We start from the raw sequence: 25,442 nt of genomic DNA, 5'->3' as shown, positions 1-25,442 counted from the left end.
CTAGCTGATAGTTTGAATCTAGTTTTACAGACTGCTAATAATAGATCAGCTACGTTAAATGAGCAAAATATTAATTTTAAGGACTAGTTTTAAGTCTTAAGGACTAGAGCAAATAATTTCTAAGATCGAATAATCCATATTGGAATTGAATTGGGAGGTGGAAAGTATTAAGCCTAAAGATCCTAGCCTTGAGGTACAAACAAGGATTTGAGCAGCCATTTCTCATTGTTAGTTTACGAAAATTCTTTTTGAAATCACAGTATCCATCCTAAAGCATACAACGATGAAGCTGGAAAGTTAGAAACAAAAAAAACATTTTAGTATGGAACACGACAGTAAATGATACTGGAAACACTAAGACGATTTCTGATAAAATAATTGCGTCAGGCCTTGGGTATCATGAAACGCCCAACTACATGTTGGCTGATGTCCAGCCTGAAAAAAAGCTGATAAAGGTTACTATGGGAAACATGTAGCTGAAAATTGTATTTCTAAAACAGGCTCAAAATCTTCGTGGTAAAACTATCATGGGCAATCAGAATGTTTCTTTTAACTAATGATTCTCCCCCTCTGTTCGAGAAGTTTGAAACAAAATTTTTAGTATCCGAAATAATATTCGTGAAACAACAGGTTTTGAAACTTGGATTAAGAGATCTATATCACCATCTCTATGTATTCGTTTCCTTCAGGAAGGGCCAGTAGAAAGATCTGGGAGCTTCTGCCACAACAAATAATGTGTATTTTTTAATGTATTGTTTCTTTTGTGTCAACAAGAGCTTTTGCTGGATGAGTATATTTATTAATGTTGTTATTACTATTTACAAAATATGAGGAGGTATATAGGTACGGCTTCAGGGTATTTATTTAGGGCAAAAATGATTATGATACAACTTAAGGGTAAAATTAAACTGCTTGACAGAAATTCTGTGAATGATAATGAAGAAATAAATTCAACTTTATCGTGATGATTCGGAGGAGATGACTCTTCAGAGTATTCAAGGTGTAATTGAGCCGTAAAAATATATTTTGGTTTGTGAATTAATGAATGCTTTGGATTTGAATTGACAAGATCATTTAGTGGTTTTTCATTTGAATCGTGAAGGGCTGAATAGTTTTTATGATTATTTATCCAAGTTCTGTTATAATGTGCATAATTTAGATGTTTGACTGAAACTTTATTGAGTGCTGAAAATGAAGAGCTATCACATATTGAGTCTTATAATTTTCTTAGGAAGAATAGAAGCGATTCCAAGCATAGTGGGATGGCTGTTTGCAACACAATGATAAAACTTCCCGTAGTTTTTGTGATATAATGTATAGTTTCAGTTTCTTTCCTACTATAAATGTTTGCAAGAGAGTAACGGAGAATACTGCTGCTTCAATTGATAATTTATTAATCAATAAGACATATAGTAAGCCAAAAGTAATCATTAATGATGTGTCACATCGTTATTCGATTATTGTTTTTTGTGATATTATAGCTTCTCATTATGGTTCAATTAATCGTAATTGTTTTAATCAGATGTTTTTGTGAAAGGTTATGTCTCAAAGTTTAGGAAAATCTTGAGCAGGTCTGATTGGTCCTTTTTTAACCAGTTTACCACTTTTGGTGAAACATATAGTGAATGGTACAGCAAAATCAATGATATTCTTAGTAAAATATGCTTAAAAAAAGTAACAAAGCAAAACACAGAAAAGATACAAAACCCAGGAGGCCTTGGATAACATAGAGTCTAATTAATTCTACTGAAAAAGACAGGCATTATATAGAAAATGTGTTTTACGTAACAATGACTTGGGCCAAGATACATATATATATAAGAATTACAATTTTGCATTTAACAAATTGTTAAGAAAGGCAAAGCAGCTATTTTACAAAGCAGTTTGAAGAGGCTAAGGGTTCCTCTGCAAAAACTTGGATAATTATTCTATACGTTATTGGTCATAAAAATTACCATTGCCACAATTTGTTGTTAATACTAACCTTCACCAAGTTGCAAATGAAATGATCTGTTATTTTTCAAAGTTGGAATGAATATAAGAGCCTTGATTGAGAAACGCTTTGAAGAAGGAACATAAGAGAAATATTTGCCTCCCTCAAGTGATACAAGCTTCCTATCACAGAAAACCAACACTCTCGAAGTGACAGAATGTGTGAACGAGATGAAAAAGTGTACCACAGGATCTGACTTGGTATCTCAAAATGTTGTTAAGGAATTTTGTCATCTATTTTACCCATGTTTGTGGAAATGGTAAATGGTTGTTTCAAAGATGGAAAGTTTTCAGATATTTTTAAAAGAGCGAGGAATGTGCCATTGTATAAAGGTAGTGACCGAGATGATTACAGTAATTTTCAGACTGGTATCTCTTCTACCTATATTTTCTAGAATTTTTGAAAAATTGATTTATGTGCGAACCGAACAGTATTTTGAGGAAAAGATAACTTTTACAGTGATCAGGCTTCAGAAAGAATTATTCAATTGAACACACATTGCAATTTTGAAAACTTTGGTTAATGGTGCTTTATATAGCAAGATGAAGATCGCTACAGTATTTTTAAACAATTTGAAAGCTTTTTTCTCATTTCACCAAAGAATTATATTGAAGAAATTGGAGAATTGCGGAGTGACAGGTAGTATCATGAATTTAATATCTTCATATTTGAGTAACAGACACTTGTTTTACAAAGTTTATTGTTACGCAGTCTTATGATTTTGCAACTACTTGTGGGGTTCCCCAAGGATATCCCCTCGACTCGATTCTTTTATCTATATAAATTAATGATAATTCTAATTTGATTTATAACTTGTATCAAAGATTTTGTATCGAATTTGTAACTTGTAACTTGTATCGAATATTATTCGCTGTGACCCATCATATACAGTGGCAGGAAGGTCTGAGTTCAGAGGCTATCAGATGAACATGGCCAAGATTGGAAAGTGGTTATGCCTCAACAAATTGAAACTCAATTACAGTAAATCAGCGTTTATAGTTTTTGTCCGTCCAAGAAATTATTATCCTTGGCTTAAAGAGCTTAAAGTTTTCACTTTATTGTGCCGTGAAGGAAATCAGTACAATATATTGATGATAATTTGGACGATTTCAGTTTTTGAGATCTTGTTCGATGTATCACTTAAAAGGTTGCATATTATTAGAAGAAATGAATCATTTTTTCCCAACATGTTAAAAGACTGTTGTACTTTTCACTATTCTATCCTTACTTGTTATAATGTTGTTTGGCTTAGCCAAATACATTCGCTGTTCACCTTAAACGATTAGGTATAATACACAATTCTATTGTTCGCATTTTAAATGTATCTGATTCTCGGTTTTCAGATCAGCCTATACAAAAATCTGTATTATGCCACATTTTAAAAAGTGTTATTTTTAAATTGTCTTTTTTAAAACGTTTGAAAAACATTATTTAGTTTTAATCCTCACAATTTAATGTAAGTTTATTTATGTATACATATTTTTTCTCTTCTTCTCGTATTGCGCTGAAAACAGCCCTTGGATATAGGGCCGAAAAATTCACAGAACTGATTTCCACATTCTTGAAAAGATTTTCCCTATTGTTTGTACTTTGTATTTGTTTATTAAAATCAAAACTCAAAGTGAAACAAAGAATAAGCCACATATTATCGAATCTACCCCTTCTCAATCCCTCACTTGTTACGCTCGAGTTTTAAGTGCTTCAAAAGTTTTCATTCTAAAACAACGGTCCTTGTGCTTAGAAATTTGTTCCCAACTCTGTATATATATATATATATATATATATATATATATATATATATATATATATATATATATATCTATATATATATATATATATATCATGAAAAGAGAAATCACCAATGCAACAGCATAAACACATAAAAAAAAAAAAAAAAAAAAAAAAATGTAAGTTTATTTATGTACACATATTTTTTCTCTTGTTCTCGTATTGCGCTGAAGATATATATATATATATATATATATATATATATATATATATATATATATATATATATATATATATATATATATATATATATATATATATAATATATATATATATATATATATATACATATATTTATATTTATATATATATATAATATATATATATATATATATATATATATATATATCATGAAAAGAGAAATCACCAATGCAACAACACAAACACATAAAAAAAAAGAGAGAGACAGAAGGAGAAAAGGAAAACTGTTTTCCTAAATTAGTGATTAATATAGACCAGCACCTGAATGAGGCCTTAACCCTACTCATCCATACAATCACATAGGTCAAACAGCATAGCCAAACACAATCAACCATAAAGACTAATCAATGGACAGGCAGTCATGTCGTTAATAAGTATAAGTCGTCATTTACCAAACAATAGAAAAAATAATAAATACAAATAATTCAGTGGCAACAACCCAACACAAGGGCTCATCAGGAGAATACACTGGCCTATAGGGTTTCGCCACTTTAAATTCTCTACCCAGCCAAGTGTTGTGGCTACCACAGAATATCCATGGCATCCCTGTGTCAGGTATCACCCCAAAAATACATGCCTATGAAAAAAAACCAGCAAATGTAAAACAACCAAGTAACACCAAAACAAGCTTATCCTGTTAATATATCCCTGTTTTTAGCAACAATAGGTAAACTAAATATAATAAAATTCACCAAATCACAAATATTAACACATTGCAAAAAAAAAATTTAATGAACTAAACAATTATAGAATTCATGTTTACCATTTGGCTATTTTTAAAAAAAATCAACTCTATTAGAAACACAATTCAAAATAATTGGCACTGCATCATCATTTGTCGAACCTCTGAAATTAGTTGAAAATTTCTTTAAGTATTTCCAGATAATTCTTTTGATATTTATTTAAAAGTTCGTTATAATGAAAACTAAATTTTTTAAATTGCCAAGTTAATTTATTTGCAGAAAATCCTCTTGATATCAATTTTTGGCTTAAGATTTTACATCTATTTTTAAAATCAATATAATTACTACAAATCCTTGCATAACGAAGTAACTGTGAGAAAAACGCAGAATATGTGATATTTGATTGTATATTACTTTCAAGGAATGGGAAACTAATCACTTCAAAATCAAAATCATCCGTTTTATTATACATTTTAAAACTTAATTTATTATTATCACAAATATTAACATTTAAATCTAAGAAATGATTTTCATGACCAGCGCCATGACTAGGTTCAAGAGTAGGCTCTGATGGATACATATTTTTAGAAATATCAATGAAATCCTTACAATTTAAGACCAAAATAGTATCTAAATATCTTTTATTATTTGACAAAACATGTTTTAAATTATTTGGATTATTCTTATCCATCATATATTCATATTCTAGTTGACTTAAAAAAAAGTCAGCTATATATAGGCTGGCATTCCCCCCCATGGGAATTCCCACGATTTGTTTGTACAAATCACCACCAAATCTTATATAAGTATTGTATAAAACAAATTCTAATAACTCAAAAATCATATCCACACTGTAACATCTCACGTTAACTATGGTATTAAAGCAATTTGTCCATATAGCTTTTTTATTATAAGTGTCTATTTTTAAGAACCTTTTACTAGATAAGAGGAAAGATTTCTTGATAACTGTTTTTAAATTATCTAACACTACATTAAGTGATAAATTAGTATACATTGTCGCAAAATCGAAAGGCTCAATTCTTTTAGCTGAAACCATTGTTAAAGATTCTATCACCTGCAGTGAATTATTAACACTCCAATATGGATTAAAATTTGAAAACTTTTTACTACCAGAACAATAGGTTTTAAGTTTATTTACAATTTCCTTTAAAATTAAAGAGAGGTCAGTAGCAGCAATGCGGGTTGGACATTTAGTTGCTCCAGCAATAAACCGTGGTTTAGGAGGATTCTTATGAAATTTTACAGTCCAATATAGGAAAGGGAACTTTTTATCATTGTCATTTATTTTGATATTAACATTTTTAAAAAGTATTTCTTCAGCCTTTTCAATTAAATTCTCATCCTCTCAATTTACCTTTTCGTAAACATTAGTTGTGCATAAATCCCTTTTTAAGATATCACAATACAGCTTCTAACAAATTATGGCGAAATTATTATTAGCTTTATCCACTGGCACAATTACAAATTGATTCTTTAGATTAGCAATTGCTTGTTTAATCTTCGCATTATAAAATAATGATTTAGTGTTACTATTTTTTAAATTAGAATATATTTTATTTCTTATTCTACTAATAATTAAATTCTTCCAACTTTGAAAACTCTCTTTACTTTTATTCTCTTTCTTACACCACTTATCAATAAATAAATCAAAATCATTTTCCAAGCTATCAAGAACACTCGATGGTTTCAGATGATGAGAAAGACGGAAATTAGCCCCTTTATTCATTATAATTTGAAGATAATCTTGCTTTATTATTGACAATTCCCCTGTTATAACATGTTTGTAAGTAGGATTTACAAATGGGCCAAGTTGCTTACAATTACAAACCGGTTTCTAATTTATATCACTATCTAATCTTTTAAGTATTAAATTATAATTACAAATAATTTACCCAATAGTTTTTGAAAATTTATAAGTTAAAACTGGACTATCATTATAAATATTAGCTAATCTACTATATATACAGAATAATATATGATTCAGATATAAATACAAAATGATAAATAACGGGTAAATAAGAAAGAAAAAATAAATACTTTACACTTGGCATAATTTGAATTGATATTTAGCATGATTAATGTAAAAAGATTTTCCCACAAGACAAGTTTTTCAAAGAAGAGTGAAGAGCTCCATTAAGCCATGAATGAGCAGAAATAAAGTCAAATAATCTTCCAAGTGCAAAACTACCTCAAATAATTATCAATAACTAAATAAAACACAAAACGAAAACAAGTTACTACAAATTTCCGAGTCAGACTCGAAGCAAGCAAAATTAACATGAGTAGGGCTGATAACCCCTATGCCTTTTCAACCTCAGAAAACAATTTGCGTTTTACGGAAAAAAAAACACAAACAAATGACAGTGGATTGCCAGTTTAATTAACATATACTGACATTTCTTCCTTAAAGTCTTATGAAACTCAAACGAGCAAAAATTAATATGAGTAGGGCTGATAACTCTGTTGCCTTATCAAGACCAGTGCACAATTTGCGCTTTACTGAAAACAAAAAACAAAAAAACAAATGACTGTGGATTGTCAGTTTAATTTAAATACTGGCATTTCTTCCTTAAAGTTTTGACAATTTTTCATTTGTGAAAGTAGGAAAGGTAGAAAACATTTCAAACGTATTTTGTCTCAGAAGTAGTAATAGTGTTTGAAATAAGTGTTTCAACTTAATGCCCTCCGTCGTTCTCGTTATATTGCTGAGATGTCTTATTGGCAACCATAAGCACAACGTCTTTTGATTTATTTTAAAGTAGCATTTAGTTTTAAAGCATAATGGGCAAATCGTACAATTGGGATGGTTGACATGCCTAATATCTGTAAAAAGCATACCTGCTGCACCGTTCTACTCTGAACAAAATGACTATTTCAAAATTTCAACTAAATGCGTTTTGAAAATGAATGGGCTTGAGAGAAGTGCTGCTTGCCCTCCAATCTCTTATTACTTTTAATTAAGGCACCAGATACTCGTGCTGTCATTTAAGTGCAAGGAGGAGGAATTCCGCCTTCATAAATCTAATAATAACATTTTAAACAAATAAAAACAAATTGAAGACATTTTAAACGTGTTTTGTATTCAGTAGCGTGCAAATTGCTTTCTTGTCTTAAGATAGCCTGGGGGTTTCCAGGCCGGCTCAGGTTAATTTTTAATAATTTTGAGTTATTTACTCACTTGGTTATTTATTGTGTGGCTTGAATTTAAATAAATATTTTAAAATTTTTTAGTATTTTTGACTTTAATATATCAAAAATTGTCAAACCTTTAGGGAAAATATACATCAGTATGTGTGCATTAAACTGACAATCAAAAGCCCGTTTTTTTCAGTAAATTGTGAGTTATGTTCTCGTCTTAAGAAGTTATGGGGTTGTGAAACATAATTTCTATACCTTTCAACTATACTGAACGATACAGCTATCTAGTAATTTTAATCAAAATCTTTTTGGAAATTGGTGAGTGTTGAGGGCTGATTGCCCTCCAATCGCTTTTGACAAGTAAAAAGAGCAATAGCCTTTTTAGTTTCCAATCAAATGAGCCTTTTTCGAAGAGTCTATGACAACAAATGGCTATCTCAAAATTTCTATCAGATGCAGATCGGGAAAATAAATGGTTTGCAGGGGGAGTTATCCACCTTCCGTTCATTCTGAATCAAAAAATGGCACTAGAACTTCTTATTACCAATCCAACGAGCCCCCTCTGACGTTTATACGATCACTCTCTCTACACATAATTTATTTCACCCCCAGAGGATAGCTCGCAACTCTTGCCCTAAGGGCTGGGGTGTTGTCATCTTCAAAGACAAATTTTCAGTCCTTTAAAATACATTGAACAAAATGGATATCTAAAAAACTTCGCTGAACGTGTTTGGGATAATGATGGGCAAGGGAGGGTGTTAGTTGCCCTCCAATCACTTTCGAATATTAGAAAGGCCACTAGTCCTTTCAATTTCCAATCGAATGAAGCCTTTTAAAAGTTTCCGCGATAGCTCGTACGGTACGAAGTGCCCAGGCCTACAAAAAATATATATATATTTTGCCCATATTGCTCTTAACTAAGACAGTGCAGTTGTGCTTCCTATGATACCTTATATACCCCCAGGCTATAGCTTACAGCACTTGCGCTGAAGGGTCTGCGGGTTGTCATCCTAAAAACATATATGGCTATATTATTTTGAAAAAAATGACTGTCTTAAAGTTTTGATTGGATGTGTTTGGGGAAATTAGGGCGTGGGAGAGACTTAGCTGCCCTAAAATCACTTTAGAAGATTAAAAACAACACTAGACCTTTCAGTCGAATTAGCCTTTTTTGAAGTTTTCACGGTAACAAATAGCCTCCGTCTCAAAATTACTGTCGGATCCATTTTGGGGACCCTTGCTCTGAGGGTTGTGGGGGGGGGATATTGTCAAAGACATAATTTTTAGACTTTTCAATTTACGTTGAAAAAAAGCCAATCTCAAAAATTTTGATTGGATGTGTTTGGGAAAATGGTGGGCTCGGGAGAGGGTTAGTTGTCCTCCAATGCCTTTCGACTACTAGAAATAGTCCTTTTAATTTCCAATCAAATGAGTATTTTTTGAAGTTTCTACGACAACAAATGGCAATCTCTAAATTTCTATCAGCTGCATTTTATAAAAATACGAGGTGTGTGGGGGTGGGGAGTATCTACCCGCTGATCTCTCTGAATCTTAAAAAGGGCACTAGGACTTCTAACTACTAGTCCAATGAGCCGGACACAAATAAGATCACCCTTTCCATTTATGCTTTATATGCCTCCGGGGCATAAATTACAACCCTGGCCCTGTGGGCTCTAGGGCTGGGAGGGGTTCATCCTCAAAGAAATAATGAAGAAAATAATGCATTGTGCCCACAACGCTTTTTACTTAGGTAGGACTTTTGCACTGCCAATGATTTTGCATGAATTTTGTCTTGTAGTTCAGTGTTTTTTTCAGCATCATATGGATTTTATTTCCAGCTGAAGGTCCTTTATAGGCTAACCATCTAATATTTATAAAACCAAACCTGTAGAGGATCTTCTAGGACGTCGTTACATATTGAACATATGAAATTTGAGTCAACATCTCCAATGAATCTATCAATATTTATCCCCATCTTCACGTCGACTAGTTTCCATGTTCTAATAGCAATAAAATAATATGTCTTGATATAGCTAGGTAATTTAGGTCAAACTGTATGGAGCCTTAATGTGTCTTGGTTGGACAATCTTTACTTCAGCCAAAACATTGTAACTGAAAAAGAAAAGTTATTTTACTCCAAATTAACACAAAATATAGCAGCAAAACCCTAAAAGAAAATATGCTACAGGATGTTATCCCACATAAGAACAAAGTTACCTTCCCTTTACGGACTGAAAGATACATACTTTCATGAAAAAATAAAATCACGCTTTCAGGAGCATGTTTTTTGACAACAAGATCAAAATAAAACAATATCACATATAATAAAAAATTAGTTAATGAATTAATTGTGTTTAATTGTATTAATTGTATTCAAACCATACGAAATTGATGCCTGAAAAAAATTCAATTAAAAATTAGAGATTCCTCTTAAAATTATATCAATTGAAACAATATTTTAAATCATCAAATCTGTAAAATAGTTGTTGAACTCAAATGTATATCGAGCTGAAACGAATGTATATAACATGTGTAGGGTATTGATCAAAATAACTGAAAGCTAAATTTATTGCTTAACTATCATTAAGTTATTATTTCTCAAAAATATATAAAATTCCAAGAAGTTTAAGTGATTGAGGCTATTTTTTAGTGCTATAGAAGTATGTGATTAAATAAAAAATGCTGAAGATGTCTGAACAAAAATGTTGCCATAAAATGTTTTGGACGTCATGAATCTATTTTTTCTATATTATTATTTATTGAAAACTCGTCAAACAAAAAAAAAGCAAAAGACGGAGCAATAAATGAAAGAAAAAAAAAAGAAATACACACTGAGCGCAAAGACAAACACTTACAAAAAAACACAACAAAAACATCTAAAATACTGGGCCAATACCGATGGCAAGGGTGGTTCACCTTCGGTAAACAGGAATTATTAGCACGAAAATAAACCATAGACTACCGACACAAATTTAAAAATTACGGCAAGATATAAGGTCATAACACAGACATAGAAAAATACAAAGTTTTGAACAAGACGGGGCAAAAGATAAAGAGAAAAAAAGGAAAACAAACAAACAACAACAACATAAAAAAAGAGGCAGAGACTACTGAAATAGTACAGAATACTATTTATATTCACTTTTTTTTTTATTATGTTTAGCTATTAATCTAGCTACTGCAATATTTGGGTCAGCAATTTTAAACTGACAGACAATTTTTGAGTTTCTTTGCCAGGGGGGAAGGCGGAGAAAATAGTTTGCAAAACAGAAGAAAATTACCGAACTTAGGTCTAAGTTAAGGTATCGTGGTCGCCTTAAGAGCTTCTAAAAGTTTTCCCGTAACGGCTGATGGATTGAATGCGTCAGATTTTTGGCTAAGAGGACCCTTGTATTACAAAAAAAAATATTTTCAAGTCGCTGACTATTGAAGTTTATTGGGCCTTAACTTGGCCAAAAATGCTTTTTGCCTATAATCACTTTTATTTTTAATAGCTAGAGCCAGAAATGATTCCTTCCATTTTAAAAAGACAATTAGAACAATCCCTTTATTACGTCAAATAAATACCAATAAGTTATCTTTTCCAAATTTTAATTGACTAACTTAAAATATTGTATGAGAAAATTAAACTTTGAAATTTGTTTTACAGAATTTTTATGCTGGTAAGTAAGTAAGTAAGTAAAATATTTATTACCCGTATTTTTCACAAGAAACAAAACGGAGTACAATGAAAAAAAAAGAAAAAGAAAAAAAAAGAGAAGGAAAACGGAGAGAAATTTAGAACACAACATGGAAAAATACATAATCAAGAACTGTAGAAATGTTTAAGCCAGGGGCGGTTCCATTTTGCCTGGAAATTAGAAATCAACCGGTTTACCGCAATACTGGGGTCTGCAATCCTGTATTTATTAATCATATAAATATTTATTGTCCACGAGGGGCATCGCAGCAGGAACTTCGCGAACCTAAAAAAGGGTCCGGAGCTTGCGTTTTTGGGTGTCAGTTAATAAATTCCAAAATGGCACGATATATATAATATGCGGCAGTGCGACAGCGTTATACATATTCGCGAGATACTTTCGGCATAAGAGGAGTCTGTTGGTGCCGACAGACCCATACGTGGTGTGGAGGTTTTTCTCGACGTGTTTGACGAGCAGTAGACGAGTTTCGTTAAGGTTACGGCCTATGGGTAAACCCAGATACACGACGTGAGATGAAACGTTAATTGACTCGCTACCCAGCAGGTGTTCAGGCTGAGAAGGACTATCGTTGAAAAAAAAGAACTGCAGATTTAGAAGTATTGAAAGCCAGGCCGATTTTTCGGTATTCATCACGCAGGATCGAGAAATTCGATTGCAGGCCCCTAATAGACCCACTTTGATTTAGTAGATCGTCCGCGTATGAAACTAGGGACACATTTATATTCTTGCAGATCCATGAAACATTTACACAAGCCTGGGCATTTAAAATACTGTTATTGTACAAACTTACACCATAGCCGGTCCCAAGTCCGGTTGCGAAAGGAAGAGGGTTGGGCGATAGGCTTGCTACCTGTACCTGCAAAAAGAAATCAGCAACTGAATCGTCGACCTTAGCCTCGGATATGACTACTACTTCCCTAACAACCTCAGCATGCCTCTGGACCCGATTTTTGACTACAAAACAACAACTGAAGCTCGGATTTTGGAATGTGAGAACGATGAGCCAGATCTCAAAACTGAACAGATGCTGAAAGAAGTGATACAGTACAATATAGAAATAACAGCCATTAGTGAAACTAGATGGCTTGGTAGCGGGATGGAACCCCTACAAGATGGCTATGTCCTCGCATACGGCGGACATGAAAACAGACGCCAAGCAGGTGTGGGTGTACTGATGTCACCCACAGCTAGGCGAGTGATGCTAAAATGGACACCTTTAAACGAAAGAATTATTTACGATTTTGGTCAGCTCGTGGAAAACTCTCAATCGTTGCCTGCTATGCACCAACTAACGAAGCGGATGAAATAGAGAAAGACAACTTTTATGAAACACTACAAAGTGTTGTTGCAGAAATTCCTAGACACGATATCATATGTGTCGTAAGTGTTGTCAATGCGAAAGTAGGATCTTGTCACAATTACTGTCCTGAAGTCATGGGACAACATGGAATAGGTGATATGAACGAAAACGGAGCGCAACTTGTCGACTTCGCCCTGAACAACGACCTTGTCATAGAAGGTACATTGTTTCAACACAAGGCCATTCACAAATATACATGGACTTTACCAGATGGCCGAACGTGCAATGAAATTGATCACCACCTTTTTTCACGCAAATGGCGGAAGAGTCGACGTGAGAGGCTGCAAAGGCGCTGATATACACTCAGACCATAGCCTCATGGTTCTTAAGATCCATCTAAAGTTAAAAGCGACACAGAAAAACAATAAACCGACAACATAACCCTTCAACGTTGAGAAACTGAACGACAAGGAAACAGCACGAATGTTCCAATTAGAACTTTCAAATAGATTTGAAGCCCTGCAATCGGAATTAGAACCAAGGGCTTATGTCGAACGCAAGTGGGAGAAACTTAAAACCACGTAGAGACATGCTGCAGAGGAGAAATCAGGCTATAAGAAGAAAAAGAAAGAAAGATGGATTTCCGAACGAACCTGGAAACTAATTGATGCAAGAAAATCAGCCAAACTTTCCATTATGGCGGCCTCAGACGCATCTGAATAAATTGTTCTGCAAGTCTCATATAGAGAAACAGACAAACAAGTAAAAGAGAGTGCCCGGTTTGACAAGAGGCAGTTTATTGAACAGAAAGCAGCTTTGGCGGAAGAAGCAGCAAAGAAGGGAGATTCGAAAATAGTCTCTAGATTAGCTAAAGAGATGATTGGAGTCAAACCTAACAGGACTAATCTAGTAAAGGAAGAGAATGAAGCCCTTTTGACAGACCCTTTGATGATTGACGAGAGGTGGGCAACCCACTTCGAGAACCTACTAAATAGACCGAGAATAAATGACCAAGATCTAATTCCTGACACTCCATTTATGATTCTTAATGTAAATGAAGAACCACCGTCTCCAGAAGAAATCATTTCCACTGTCAGAAAGCTAAGGAACGGAAGAATGCCATGAGTAGATGGCATTAAATCTGAGATGCTGAAAACTTCAGTCTGCGACTGCATGACACTTTGGGTTGAGCTACTAACTCAGATATGGAGCGAACAGAAAGTGCCCAGTGACTGGACGAAAGGAACCATTATTAGGCTCTTCAAAAAAGGCGATGCGCTTGTTTTTGGCAACTGGGGAGGTATTAACATAATTTCGATACCTAGTAAACTTTTCTCAATTATTATATTACAACGCCTACAGCAGAAACTGAACCAATATCTTCGTGATGAACAACACGGTTTCCGACCTGGAAGATCATGTGCAGACCTAATTTTCACACTGAGAATGCTGGTTAACGACTCAAAGGAATGGAATAAAAACTATTTCTTCTTTTCATTAACTTAGAAAAGGCCTTTGACTCGGTTGACCGAGAAATCTTATGGAAAATCCTCAAATACTACGGAATACCCCCCAAGATAGTAGAACTGATTATCGCCCTGTACAAAGAAACAGAATGCTGTGTTCGAACAGAAGACGGTGTTACAAGATACTTCAAAATCATGACTGGTGTCAAGCAAGGATGTGTATTATCACCACTTTTATTTATAATAGTTATGGACTACGTACTCAGACAGTCTACGGGCTATGGAGTAAACGTCAACAAGAAACAACTCGCAGATCTTGACTTTGCAGATGATATAGTACTACTAGAAGACGCCAAAGATCGATTACAGCTGCTATTTGATGAAATCTCAGAAAAAGCCCTAGAGGTGGGATTGTCGATCAACGTTGATAAATCAAAAAGTATGTCCACATCTGGCTCCCCCCTAACTCTTCAATGCTCCGATAAATCTGTTGAACAGGTCCAAAAATTTAAATACTTAAGATGCTGGATAGAAAAAACTGGCGATGTAACATTTGAAATCAAGAGAAGGGTTGGACAAGCATCAGGCGCCTTCATAAGACTAACACCAATTTGGAGAAGCAACAAATACTCACTTCGTTTAAAATTGCGCCTTTTCAACAGTAATATGTTGTCTATATTGATGTACGCCAGTGAATCTTGGAAACTCAACCAACAATTTGAGAAATGTATCCTTGGATTCGAAAACATTTGCCTTCGAAGGATCCTCAAAATCAGCTGGCATCAGAAAATTACCAATAGTGAAATCCGGCTGAAAACAAGCCAGCCCATAGTGACCGAAGTTTTGAAGAAACGAAGATGGACATATTTGGGTCATGTTCTAGGCATGCCCGAAGACAGACTTCCCTCAAGAGTGTATCAATGGCAGCCTGAAGGAAGACGAAGACGAGGCCGACCAAAACACACACTGCGGAGGCAGTATGATCGGGACCTAAAAAAGGAAAAAATTTCCCTCACTCCGCAATGGGAAGATATCACTGCAGCCGCACAGCTTCGTGATGAAGGGAGAGACTTTGTCGAAGCCCTATGCGCCACCGATGGCTCAGGAGGATCTAAGGTCTAAGGTAAGGTATTGTACAAACTTGGGGATAATAATGAACCCTGGTGGACACCTTTCTTTACTGGAACAACCACTGATGTGATGCAGTTACCTATTTTTATAAGCGTTTTTAAACGGTAAAAGATATCGTACAGTACGCTAGTGACACGGAGCTTTACACCTTGCTGGTAAGCGGCTAAAAGGGCCTGAGCGTGAATCGACGAATCAAAAGCTCTACTTACATCAAAAGAGACCAATCACTATAAGGTCATAAGATTCGTGAGAATCTGCTAAAATAGCGACAAGACTGAATAGAGCGTGAGCACAACCCAGACCCGGTCGGAAACCGAACTGGTGGTCAGGCATTCGGCACGAACATTGAATTCCTTTTGAGACTAAGATCTCTAGAACTTTACAGAGCACTGGAGCAACAGTTATTGGCCTGTACAAAGAGCATTGGTCTGTTGGTTTCCCTTTTTTAAGGATGGGCAAAAGCAAACCGACACAAAAAGAGTCAGGCACTATACCAGTTGTGAAAATAATCTGGAGTAGCAGCGTCAGATATTCAATAAGCATAGTAGTACCGTGTAGCATATTTAGCGCGCACAGTTCGTCTACATCACGGGAATGTTTCTTCTTCAGCTTTAAAATAGCTTCATGTACGCTTCCGTAAGTAATAACAAAATCAGGGACATAATGGCTGGATAATACCGATTCTAGCCGGTTTGTAAAGGGATTAGACGTATTTGGGTCGGGGGCACTGAATTCGTTGGAAAGGTACGATTACCAATCTTTTTTGCTAATCGAATCATGGGGTTTTCCGGCGACCGGTTCGCTCAGCCGGGCTTTCTAGTTTAGTTTTGGGTCACTTACGATTCTGAAGGAGTATCAGGACCGGATTTGGGCCTTTCACAATCTTGCCAGATTCTAAACCAAAACTTAGTATCGTTGCAACACTTAACTAGGGCCGAATTTTGCAAGAATTTGTGAATTTCTGTTTTCATTTTCGCCTTTCTGGTAGGAACTGCTTTTTTTCAGCTACGAGAAGCGAGTGAGTAATCTCAGCACAAAATATATTGGTGAGTACTCTTGCATCCGCAGGATCAAAATTCGAGTTCACTTGGAGTAAATGGAAGGGGATTAGTATCTTTACAAGAAGTGAGTTCAGCACCTGATGATAAATAGAAGTATTAATTTTGTCCCATTCACTTACTACTTTCCACTTGTCGTTCTTGGGTTGACGCAGAGCTGGCTTTATCCTTAAAGATGCTAGTAGGAGTAAGTGATCAGCGAAGACAGCGTCTTTTAGAACAGTTACACATCCATTAATTTTCTTAGATCAGGCTGCATGGTCAATGTTTGAAACGGAACCAGAATTATGAACAAATGAGTAATCAATTTCTTTTGGGAGGATGGTAAGTTTTTCATCAAAGATGCCGCTTAAAAGCTGACTACGGGCAAACGTGCTGTCAAGCAGGTTGCAGTTGAAGTCCCCCATGACTACGCATTGCAAATCTCTCTGGGCCACAGACTTCAGGCACTTCGCTAGTTCGTGAACTGCGTTCATAAACTCTCGCTCCGATTTGTCATCATGGTAGTTTGTAGGAAGATATACGTTGAAGAATGCGATACTGCCGGAAGATATAGCCAAGAAGTGATCATGCGTAAACAAACCTTACTTTCAATATACGGGTGGCAAATAATTGCCAAACCAACGGAGGGGCGTCCGAAAGACCGCAGTTTTGCGGACTCGAAGTAAAAAGTAAGTTTGTGCGAGAACTTTAGAAGAGAAATATTGTGAGGAGAGAGCATATGTTCTTGTATAAACAAAATGTCACAGTTTGCACAATATTTTTGAATTATGGCAAGTTTGTTGGGGACTCTTCCGTTCATGTTCCATGACGTAATTTTGACACAGGCTGGGCTATTAGATATTGGGCCACTTCAGCTCACTGAAGGTTTTAATTATTGTGGGGCACTTGAAGGAATGACAAGTGTGGCGTTTTGATTTGCAGTGGGCGCATGCTATTGGGTTTCCACAGAACTGGTCGGGGCTAAGGCCATGATCTCCTTCTCTGCATCGAGAGCAAATTTGCTGGCAAGAGCAGGTAGCAGAAATATGACCAAAATTCTGGCAGTTAAAACAGCGCTTTGGGAGAAAGATAAATTCCTCGATGGGGTACCGCTACAAGTCAATTTAAGGAGGGTTTTTCATGGCGTGGTTCAGATACTGGTGGGATGAGAAGTACAATTTGAAGGATCTGGTTTTGCCACATTGATCTGCTTTTTCACAATTCGGTATAATTCTCTTAAGCGCGTCACCATTAATATCAGCTGGGACAAACTTGATCATGCCGATGAAAGTGGGAGTTTTAACGCTTGCCAGTGTTTGTGATTTTTTGTTAATAGATGTTGGTAGTACTGCTGTTTTAGATCTGTTCTTAGTTACGAGGCACCATTCGTACTTCCCTCGGCGGTGTTCAAAATCGTCATCATTCAAAGCATCACCACAAATATTCGACAGGAAGTTTTTCCTTTCTTCTGCGGTGATAACGGTAGGAATATGCTTTTTCAAGATTACTGAGTAAGACGGAGGAGAAGGAGTAGACTCATTATCTTGAGCAGCAACAGGGTTGCCTTCAGGTTCAAACGGTAAAGAAGGCCATTGAACTTGCGATTCATCTCCTGGATATTGGACACTACACAAGCAGCGATCTCTTCATTGCAGCCCAGAACTTCTTGGGGCTCAAAAATAACGAACTCAGGAAGCTGTCTCTTTTCTTTGGCACAGCGAGCAAACTTCTTCGTAATGTCCATCAAGTTATCCTCGTCCTTTATGTATTTTATTACACGTTCCCCAAATTCCGACTTGCGATAGAGTATCTCTTTTACTTCTAAAATCGCTTCACGGCTGAAAAACTCAAGTCCTCGCCTAGTAAAAACATTTGTTTTCACACCTGCTATCATAGCTCTTGAGATAAACTTCAGTACTGCATTCTGCACTAGGTTATCAGCCATTTTACTGGTGGTTTCCTTACGAGAAAAGTAAGGAAAGTGTCGAGGGCTGGTTACCTTGTCCCCCTAATTTAAGGGGCAAGGGGCAGTTATGCACCGGGGCATATATGGTTTTCATAAAAATGTTGGTCGTATAAACTTTGGAGAGGGCTCATTGGATTAGAAATCAAATGTTCTAAAGGGCTCATTGGATTAGGCAGCAAAATAGTGCTGTCTCAGTAAAGAGCTATGGGGATTTTTTTTTTTTTTTTTTTTTTTTTTTTTTTTTTTTTAGAGCAGGGCAATACATAAAGAAGGAATTGTCGTAGAAACTTTGGACAAGAGTCTTTTCAATTAGAAATTGCAATGTGAAGTGCCCTTTTATTAGTAAAAAGTGATTGAAGGGTTGTCGAACCCCTTCCCCTACGTCCATCATTTCCCTGAATACATCTAATCAAAATATATAAGCCAGCAAATATATCTATGAACATGTCAACCCCCAGCAGTACTCAAGGCAAGGGTTGCAAGTTATGCACCGGGCATATATGGTTTTCATAAAAATGTTGATCGTATAAACTTTGGAGAGGGCTCATCAGAGTAGAAAGCAAATGTTCTAAGGCTGTTTTAAGAGTCGAAGTGATCAGAAGGCAACTAGACTCGCCTCTCACTCAAAACATATTTTCTCCAATTGCATCCGATAGAAATTTTAAGATAGCCATTTGTTGAAAAACCATCAAAGATCACATATCTAGATCTTGGGATTGTCACAATCTCACAGAGTCTAGGGAAAAGGATTGTAAGCTATATAAAGGTTTTTACTAGGATATATAGGGTTTTTACGATTGGGTGGTTGTGTGAACTCTAAAGAAGGCCTATTAGACTGGAAATTTAAACTTCTAGTTCCCTTTTAAGCGTCAAAAATCATAAAGAATTACCACCCTTAAGAAAACGAGAAACAGCACTCTGAGTTTTACTCTAACAGAGTAGACTGATGTTACAAATAAAATTAGAACAACTGACAATAAAGATAACATTTTCGGATCCCCTCCCGTCCACCTGAATTCTTTGATTGTCTGGTATTTCCTGTTATATCTTGTATGTTTCATATTTCAATCAATGTTTTGTCTACTACTACCTTTTTAAAAAGCTTCATTGGTTCACACCTGATTAAGCCGGTACACAAGAAAACAGTGGCCCCCCTAGATGTAAAAATACTTCAATTTCCTATGATTTACATTGTTCATGGTTGAAACAGTACCAACAACCTAGTAAAGAGTAAACCACAGCCCCCTAGAACCAAAGTTTAAGAGACATGTTTTGAAAAAAAATGTCTAGAATCTTTCTAGTCCGAAAACATTGCTATCTGGCACTGATTCAGGAATGGTAATTTTTATTTCGGTTTATATTGAAAGTTAAATTCTGTTGCGAAAAGAAAGTTATAGTGATTTTGAGGAAAAGCCTGAAACCGCTAAATGTGTTAAAAACGAAAAATGCACCATAGGAGTAAGCATGGTCCAAAACTCTGTATGGGACAATTACAGTCCTTGACCTTGAACAACAAGGAAAATCGCTTTTTTGCGGGGGTAGCATTGATATGTATGTTTTTTTTCTAGGGCTGGTTGGCTATCAGAATATTATAGGTAGATGTTTAATAGCTCATTTATAAGCTCTTTCTTATATGTACGTGCTTTTTATAATCCTCACCCTCTACAGGAGTCATATGACACTAAAATGGTAATTTTTGTGCCATTTCTCGAGGGTTGGGGTCAGGTAGACTATAATAACACCATAAACACATGTTTAAAGAGCGAGGTGTTGAGGAAAGAGCACCCCCCCCCACATACATATTAATTTATGTTACACTTAAGTTCTAGTGTCGCTCCTTACTTTTGTTGAAAATAAACCATTTTCAAATTTAATATTCAATCTAAAACATACGACTATTTATCTAGCCTACAGCCGTAACTTGCTTCTGAGGGCCAACATACTTATATCCTTGGTTTCATTATTCTCAATTGTATCCATTTGCTGAACCAGAACTAGGATAGTAATTGCAAATATTCCCAATTCTTTCCAAAAGGCTGTCAGTTAGTTCTAAGGATTATTATAATACCATTGAAATATTTCCTCATTTCGTCAAGAAGGAAAGCCCTTTAGATCCGAAAATTTCTTCATGATATGATCCCCTCGAATGCAAAAGGTGTTTCACTCTCTATTCTAATTCACGAGTAGCGATAGCTGCTACGCAGCAAAGAACAAAACATAGCATATAGGAACCAAAATCTTAAGGACATTTTAGAAAACTGTCTAGGATGAAAAATTGGGACTTGTTTTGTCCCACTATGTAAAATAGGCCCCCCTCCTACCCCACAGGATATTCACCCTCGTCAAAAATTCCCCGATAAGATTCGCCCCCATGTGAAGTAAAGCAGCTCAGAGAAAGCACAGAATGAGTAGCTCAAAATGTTGATTAGATACACTAAACGGTACCTGATAACACCATGCCCCTTCACTTTCTGCTTTTCGTCAAATCTTAAAAATAGGCAAAATATATTTTTTTCGTCTAATTTCATTCTTCTTAACATGTTAAAAAATCTTAATTATAACTTGGTTGGAGACCAACGAGCAACACGGATGAATATCTTCCACAGGGGATAATTTTTTTGGGAGGGGGACACCTAAACCCGGTCTTTTTACTCCTGTAACAAATTTTATATAATTCCATGAAAACATCCCCCCTCTGTTCTTTTGAAAGCAATATCTTTCAGAAATCAAACAGTTCGTTGTAACGAACTGTAGCAAGGAGCGACCCGGCTCAATAGTAACCGAAACTCTAGAAAATTAAATTTTGATACCAATGGTTACATAAAAAAAATCGCATTTTATGCAATTTGATACTGATTTTAAATATACACGTTTGATCAAGATCAGTTAACCCATCAAAAGTTACGAGCCTGAGAAAAATTTGCCTCAATTTAGAAAATAGAGGGAAACACACCCTAAAAGTCATACAATCTTAACAAAAATCACACCATCAGATTCAGCGTATCAGAGAAACTTTTTGTAGAAGTTTCAAGCTCATATCTACAAAAATGTGGAATTTTGCATTTTTGTTTTGCCAGAAGACAGATCACGGATGCGTGTTTATTTGTTTTCTTGTTTTTTTGTTGTTTTTTCCCAGGGGTGATCGTATCGACTGATTGGTCCTAGAATCTTACGAGAGGGCTTATTCTAACGGAAATTAAAAGTTCTAGTGCCCCTTTTAAGTGACCAAAAAAACTGAAGGGCACATAGGACCCCTTCCACGCTCAATTTTCCCCCAAAGTCACCAGATCAAAATTCTGAGATAGCCATTTTATTCACCATAGTAGAAAACCTTATAAACTGTCCTTAGGGACGACTTAATCCCCCGCAGCCCCCGTGGGAGGGGCTGCAAGTTGAAAACTTTGACCTGTGTTTACATATAGTAATGGTTGCTGGGAAGTGTACAGACGTTTTCATCGGATTTTTCTGGTTTAGGAGGGAGAGTTGAGGGGGTGGGGTTACGTGGGAGAATATTTCCATGGAGAGACTTCTCATGGTAAATGAGAATTTCAATGAAGGGGGTGCAGGATTTTCTAGCTTTATTTGAAAAAACTATGAAAAAATAAATATGAAAAGTTTTTTCTAGTGAAAGTAAGGAGCAGCATTAAAACTTAAAACGAACAAAAATTATTACGCATATGAGGGGTTTACCTCCTCTTTATACCTCACTCTTTCCGCTAAAGTATTTCTAGTAATTTCAATTATTTATTCTACGGCCTTTGTGATTCAGAGGTCATTCTTAAGGAATTGGGACACAATCTAAGCTTTAGTGTAAAGAGCGAGGTATCAATGAGGGTTGAATCCCCTCATATACGCAATTAAACATACGAATATAGAAGTTCGTTACGTAAGTTAATTCGTAAGTTACGTATATTTTTTACTGAAAACGTTTGTAAAAAATTAAAAGTTCTAGTTGCTTTTTTAAGTAGTCAAAAACTTGGAGGGCAACTAGGCCTCCTCCTTCACTTCTTTAATCTCAAAGTCTTCCGATTAATTGCAATTAATTAATATACAAACCCGGTTGTCGAACCGGAAATCATTGAAAACGCATAGAGTAAACAGATCACGATGGAAGTTGGTGGGAAAAATATGCATAAGTCCTAGATACGGGATTGAAATAACTGGACTGAATCCGCCCTCTATGGGGGGAGTTGGAGGGGGTGTTAATTTGGGAAAATTAGAAGAATTGAAGTAACTTAAGAACAGTTAACTGTTCGTAAGGTATTTTAAAATTTGATAGAAAGGAGGAACTCATGTCTTAGAGCTCCTAAAACTAGCAAGATATGGTAATATTGGGAGAAGTATTGGAGGGGGAACAAGAAATCATAGAAAACGCTTAAAGTGATAAAAAAAACGGGATTAAACTTGGTGGGTAGAATAAGCAAATGTCATAGATAAGTGATTAACGTAACCAGACTGGATCCACTCTCTTTAGGGGAGTTTGGGGGACCAGTGATTTGGCAAGTTTGGTGCTTCTGGACGTGCTAGGTCGATGAAAATTGGAAGACGTGTCAATGACCTGCAGAAATTGACTTGGTAAAGTCCTTTTTCCCCGACTCGAACATTTGGAGGGGGGCTGAAGGGAGAGGAAACATGAGAAAAAATTAGGTATTTTTAACTTACGAGTGGCTGATCGGACCTTCATGAATTTTGATATTTGGATGGACCTTGTGTCTCAGAGCTCTTATTTTAACTCCCAACCGGTATCAGGCCTCTTATTTTCCTTTTAAATTAATATATGGATTCTTTGAACTGTGCAAGAGCTCATGCCTTATTGGCTCTTTGCTCTTGGCTCCTCCGACCTTGTCACAACTCCTATATGAGCTCTTAGCTCTTGTTAATTATAATATAGTTAATTTCTTATAAAAACTTCAATCCACTCCTCCTGAGAAAAATTTAGTTGCGCATTCTTGCTTCTACTTTGGCTAGAGAAAGAAATACAAATATTGCTGATCGCCATACAGGAGGATGAATATGCTATAAGAGTAATACTTCTGTGAAGAATTATATTTAAGAGAAAAAACAAACTAAAGATGGAAATCGGTTCAATACAATATTGACTAAGTGGCTTTCTCATAGTTTTGGTCGGACGATTTTGGTAAAAAAAAGGGGTAGGAGAGGAAGCCTAATTGCAATCCAATTTTGGTTACTTAAAAAGGCGACTAGAATTTTTTATTTGTTTTTTATGGACGTTTTTATTAGCAATAAATACACGTAATTTATGAATTAACTTGCGTAACAAACTTCTATATTCGTATATTTTATTATGTATTTTATATTGTGGAGGAGACTGTACTTCCAGTTATTTTGCTTTACTTCCAGCTGAAAAAAAAACTTTTTTTATAAATATCTTCTAATTAGTTTTCTCAATAAGCTAGAAAATTTTACGCTTCTTGGAAATTTTCTTCCCTCTTTATATATTCCTCCATTGAAAGATCCTCCCACATAACTACACCCCCCGGCCCGAACACGCCTCAACGCAAAAAGTACCCCTGAAAACGTCTGTACTCTTTCCAATAGACATTACTATATGAAAACAATGGTCAAAGCTTGTAACTTGCAGCCCCTTTGACGGGGACTCAGGGGGATTCTGTCGTCCCAAAAACCATAATTATTAGGCTTTTGACTATGCTGAAATAATGGATATTTCAAAATTTTGATCCTAGGTGCCGTCCAATTTTTCGGTTACTTAAAAAGTACATTATAACTTATAATTTCCGTTAGAATGAGATCTCTCGCGACATTCTAGGACCACTGGATCGATACGGTCACCCCTGGAAAAATATTAAATAAAATAAACACACATCCGTGATTTGTTTTGCGGCAAAAATGAAAAAAATTCCAAACTTTTTAGATAAGAGCTTGAAACTTATGCAGCAGGATTTTTGATACACTGAATTTTATAGTGTGATTTTCATTAAGATTATGTGATTTTCAGGGGATGTTTCCCCCTATTTTCTAAAACAAAGAGAAATTTCTCATACTCGTAACTTTCGATGAGTAAGACTAAACTTGAAAAATGTTGTATATTTAAAAAGCATACAAATGCAATTCTTTTGATTTAATTATTGGTATCAAATTGAATTTTTTTAGAGTTTCAGTTTTTGTTGAGCCGGGTGGCTCCTTACTTTCAGTTTGCTACCACAAACTGTTTGATATTACAAAATGTTCCTATCCATGATTAAATATTAATGTTACCAAGATTATAAGTACCAAGGAAACACGTACTTATCAGTTGCTTGAATATGTAAAGAAAATTAGATAGAAAAATATATGTCAGTGTGTATTTCGGTTATGAATATAATTTTTTCATATTATGTTTTATTTTGTCATTGTAATTAATTTAATGTTTCAAAATTAAAAAGCAAAACAAAATAACATAAAATAAAAATAAAAATTTCATTTGAAAGTAAAAACATGAATACGACCCACCCACTTCTTTTCTCTCCTAATTCTAATCTTTGAAACAGGATATTTATTCACTGTTTTTAGCCCACACAAAAATTTAAATGTAAGCTATGAATTTTATTAATTTGGGATTTGAATTGAGAAAAAAATCCTCATCTTCTTAGAATGTTCGATATGAAATGCATCAAGTGTTCTAAAGATATCCTATGATCTTTTTCTTGAGAAAAACACATTTTCTTTTCAAGAAGACTTTAAAGTTTTGAATTCTTTTAATTTGAACTTTGTTTCTCAATACGTTCTGTTTCTTTCTGTTTTTGCCTTTTTATTTCATCATGTTTTGGTATATTTCACTTGGATTCACCTAATTTTACTTCTCGAGTATGTACCATTCTGAACACAACTACCGTGTTTTGTTCCAAGAGAAAAAAGTTTACTGTACTTTTTCTGTAATCAACACGGCCAAATCAGGTTTGGCAAAAACCATGTCACAGTCTTCCCGGAGATCTGTCTTCATTATGGCTTTTTTAGGCAAACTCAGACGAATAAAATAATTTTTTTATCATAAAA

General features: G+C 35.2%; 2 protein-coding genes across 3 annotated transcripts in view; both read right to left on the bottom strand.

Moving 5' to 3' along the window:
* The window catches only part of LOC136037674 (methionine synthase reductase-like), a gene marked incomplete at its 3' end in the record, with an annotated part of 463,030 nt that overhangs the window by 324,872 nt on the left and 112,716 nt on the right, over positions 1-25,442 (bottom strand).
* LOC136037669 (myosin-6-like) overlaps positions 1-25,442 on the bottom strand; it is a 44,511-nt gene that overhangs the window by 12,068 nt on the left and 7,001 nt on the right. For both annotated transcript variants that reach the window (XM_065720398.1, XM_065720397.1), the window contains exon 2: positions 9,710-9,936. In XM_065720398.1, coding sequence (XP_065576470.1) covers positions 9,710-9,799 — 90 coding nt within the window. In that variant the 5' untranslated portion in view covers positions 9,800-9,936. The remainder of the gene's footprint in view (positions 1-9,709; positions 9,937-25,442) is intronic.

This window comes from Artemia franciscana, chromosome 17 (genome assembly GCF_032884065.1).
Source record: "Artemia franciscana chromosome 17, ASM3288406v1, whole genome shotgun sequence".
NCBI lineage: Eukaryota > Metazoa > Arthropoda > Branchiopoda > Anostraca > Artemiidae > Artemia > Artemia franciscana.
Note: the sequence above shows the minus strand (reverse complement) of the source record. Positions and strands in the feature narration are given on the sequence as shown.